The sequence below is a fragment of the Cryptomeria japonica genome, chromosome 10 (genome assembly GCF_030272615.1).
Source record: "Cryptomeria japonica chromosome 10, Sugi_1.0, whole genome shotgun sequence".
Classification (NCBI taxonomy): Eukaryota; Viridiplantae; Streptophyta; class Pinopsida; order Cupressales; family Cupressaceae; genus Cryptomeria; species Cryptomeria japonica.
In genome coordinates this window covers 399,420,712-399,424,152 of record NC_081414.1, presented here as the reverse complement: position 1 = coordinate 399,424,152, position 3,441 = coordinate 399,420,712, and the positions used below count along the sequence as shown (strand labels likewise).

General features: G+C 37.9%; 1 protein-coding gene across 1 annotated transcript; it reads right to left on the bottom strand.

Annotated features, from left to right (window-relative positions):
- Positions 1 to 733: 733 nt before the first annotated feature.
- LOC131038561 (flavonoid 3',5'-methyltransferase) lies at positions 734 to 3,113 on the bottom strand. The gene is made up of 6 exons (XM_057971043.2): positions 2,611 to 3,113; positions 2,337 to 2,416; positions 2,123 to 2,205; positions 1,893 to 2,037; positions 1,315 to 1,443; positions 734 to 1,225 (listed from the first exon to the last, which is right to left on the bottom strand). Exons 1-6 carry the CDS (start codon positions 2,681 to 2,683, stop codon positions 929 to 931), a joined length of 807 nt encoding a protein of 268 aa, XP_057827026.1. The 5' UTR covers positions 2,684 to 3,113; the 3' UTR covers positions 734 to 928.
- Between the last annotated feature and the right edge of the window lie 328 nt (positions 3,114 to 3,441).

Below are 3,441 nucleotides of genomic sequence, written 5' to 3'. Positions count from 1 at the left end.
GACACTTGTTGCAGTTGTTAATATGGTCCAAAATAACAAGATTGTTTTCATATAGTCAAGATTGTAAAGAAGATTGATGATGACATTGATTTCATATAGTAAGATTGTAAGATTGATGATGACATTGTTTTCATATAATCAAGATTGTAAATTGTAATTAAAAAAATAAATATTCTTTGAACAATAATTTATACATATTTATACAATTTTTTAAAAAAGTTAAAAACTGACCCCACTTTGATCAACTCCTATGTTCATTATAAGACCTTCTAACCTATTAAACGCTCAATTGTGAACTTTAAAAAAAATTTAAAAAATTACAATGATAGAACCATTTACAATTTATTTGGGCTGTGGATATAATAACCTGTCAAAGAAAACAAAACAGTAGACGACCCCACGATAAACGGAAAAATGTCGACCCCAAACACTTGTCTTGTGCAGTACAATTTACTGTGGCCCACAACCCATTCAACCCTGCCTTCAATTATTATTTACTTTTCATTATTTGATATAGTGACTCCTGTGACGCTTTAGTGTGACACCTGTGTGGATGGACAGCGAAAGTTTTTGTTTTCTTTATATTCACTTGCCTTTCAACGTATTACGAGCGTATGACAATTTCCTCAGATACCGAACGCGAACATACTCTGGATGCATGTGGGACTATACTTTTTTTAACAGAAAGGTCAAAGAGCAATAGGTAGAGCAATTTCCAAATACATGCCAATGATTCACACAAAAAAACTCGTACTGCATATCAATAATAATTTATACGTAGCTAAGGAACCAACAAAGGCAATAATAACAATAATAATTTAGGGCTCTCTCCCGAGTCCCTCACACACGACTGTTGGAAAACCAGAAGAAATGGTCTGTCTGTGTTATTCTAGTAGAAATAACAGAAGAAAATGGTCCAGTGGGTGGTCTAGGAAACACGGTAGCAAACAGTAACGCCATAGCCCATGAAGATGGTGGCAACTTCAAGATTGGGATCATTGGCAACGAGAGAATTGATGGCCTTAATACCCTCCAAAGAAGTGCGCATGTATTCGTTGCTCAGGAGGTTGTGTGGATCGTTGCCCCCCACTAGCCCAAACCAGAGTGTGTCATCATACATTATCACCCCTCCAACTCGCACCAACTTCATTAGCCGAGGATGGTACTTCACGTAGTTCACTTTGTCTGCGTCCACAAAGGCAAAGTCGAAGCAATCTTTCTCTCCCTGAAGTTTTCATTTACACCCATTAAACAGTGCATCATTCACTTGAATCTTGAAATGAATTGGGTTTCAAGTTATTCAGTTTTATTTACCTTTTCTATCATAGAATCCAAATACTCAAGACCAGTCGTCTGCTTAATTTCCACCTTGTCTGCTACCCCTGCTTTCACAAAGCATGGCCACCCAAATTTGGGATCCTCCCCTGGATCCACCGCTACAACCTACAAATCAATCAGGGTATGGTATGAGTGTGATCTTAAAAGTTGATACAAAAATATACATAAATGATTTCAAAAATAATCCTTTAAATACATCACACTATTGTCTTCAATTTCAATGGTCAATCAGGAGCAAAGACAACTAGTCATTGAAATGAAATGAAAGTTTCAATGATGAGATTATTTTGGTTTAAACAATACATTCCAAGTTTTGACTTGTTTGAATGATTCATCTGAAATTTCACTTATAGATAGATTAAAGAAATCAATGAACAAAAATTATATTGAATAGTCTATGAGACCTTAGAATCAAACTATGCCAAAACAAATAAGATCATTCTAAACTCTCAAATAACAACTCTCAAATAACAACCCACTTCAATTAATTGAATTTAACTGAACCAACATTCAATAGATTACACAATTGAATCTAGAAACATTTATCCATCTACCTTGCCATCGGAAGGAAGGGCGAGAGCAATATTGAGCAAGGAATATCCAGTGAAAACACCAATCTCCAAGGCTTTCTTAGCACCACAGACCTTGACCATGAGGCGCAGAAACTGCACCTGATCTGGCAAGGTCATCATCTCCCCTCTGCACATCTCCATTCACATAACAACAGCAACACACAAGAAAAAGGCCAGAAACCAAACAAGACCAAACCCACTGAGCTTTCTACCTCTGAGTCAGCTTCCACGTCCGCTGCCACAGCTCCTTAGACGCCTCATGCTCCCGGTGGCGAGTAAAAGTGTCCAGCATGTACTGCCCCACCATGCAACACACGTCAATACTTGTACTCACAAACCCAAATGGGTATTCAATTTAATCTATAAACATATATAAAAAAATTCATTTTTTTAGTTTTATGAAAGTCATTAAAAACATTCATTCACCTTATAAATAGATTCTTCCATGACATTCTGGAGCTTGATACCGAATTTCCAGTCCGCAGGTAATGCACGTTTGTCATAGCCTTTTCACCCAGAAAACCAAAACAAAAACAAAAACAAAAAAAATGCATTGAGTGATAACATATCAGTCTCAAATCCACACCAACACCAAAACATTACATTTGAAACATACACAGCGAATCCAGAAACAATTGACCTTGAAAAACTAATATCAAGAAGGGAGGGAGAAAAAAAACTAAAAAACTAAAAGCAATACCAGGCTTGCCATTCTCAATTTCTGTTAAATCAGTTGGTTCAACTTCAAATGTTTCCACCCCATTTCCATTCATTTTGGAAAAAAAAGAGCAAAAATGCAAGAAAACTCTAGACCAGATTCAGAGTCCAGAAAGCTTCCTTGCTCTGCCACTCACAAGTAGATGAAGTCCAGGGGTCTGCAATTTATAGGCAATTCCAATCACTCACATGGGCGTCTAAACAATCAAGAAATCTTGGCCGTTCACGTGTCAAGTAGTAAGCTCAGCTTCCTGACGTCTGCATTGGGATTATTGAGGAGGTTCAATAGCTTTCTGATGGAGATTGTGGACCCTGAACCAGTGGGTACTTGCCTGCTGTGACCTTATGTCATGCCCTTAGCCCCCTTTACCCCTCCTGATGTGACCGTAATTTGTTTACATACAGTCTATGTGGACCAACACTTACCACCGCCTCCAAATGTCTGGATGACAACAATTCTGCTATCTCTTTCTGTTTCTGCCCTCGGTCATATCTCTGCTTTCTACTGTGCAGAGAAAAGAAGTTTTACGGAACGGTTAATTCAGTTTGGAAAGCAAAATAGTAGTGGCAGTTGCTTTTCCTGTGATGGTGAAATGTATAACCGTTGTTTTGTTATTCGTTCTTATGCAATTATTGAGATTCTTATCAGGCTCACGTGTGCACTACCTCAAGAGTCGGTGCCCTTATTTTGGGGCCCTAAGTAGAGTCTTTAAACCCTTTTTTCCCCATAGCTAAGCATGCTTCATTCATGGACTTTGAAAACAAGTCCCATCTTATCTTTTTCTAATGGTGAAAATGCCCACTGCCCTATGAT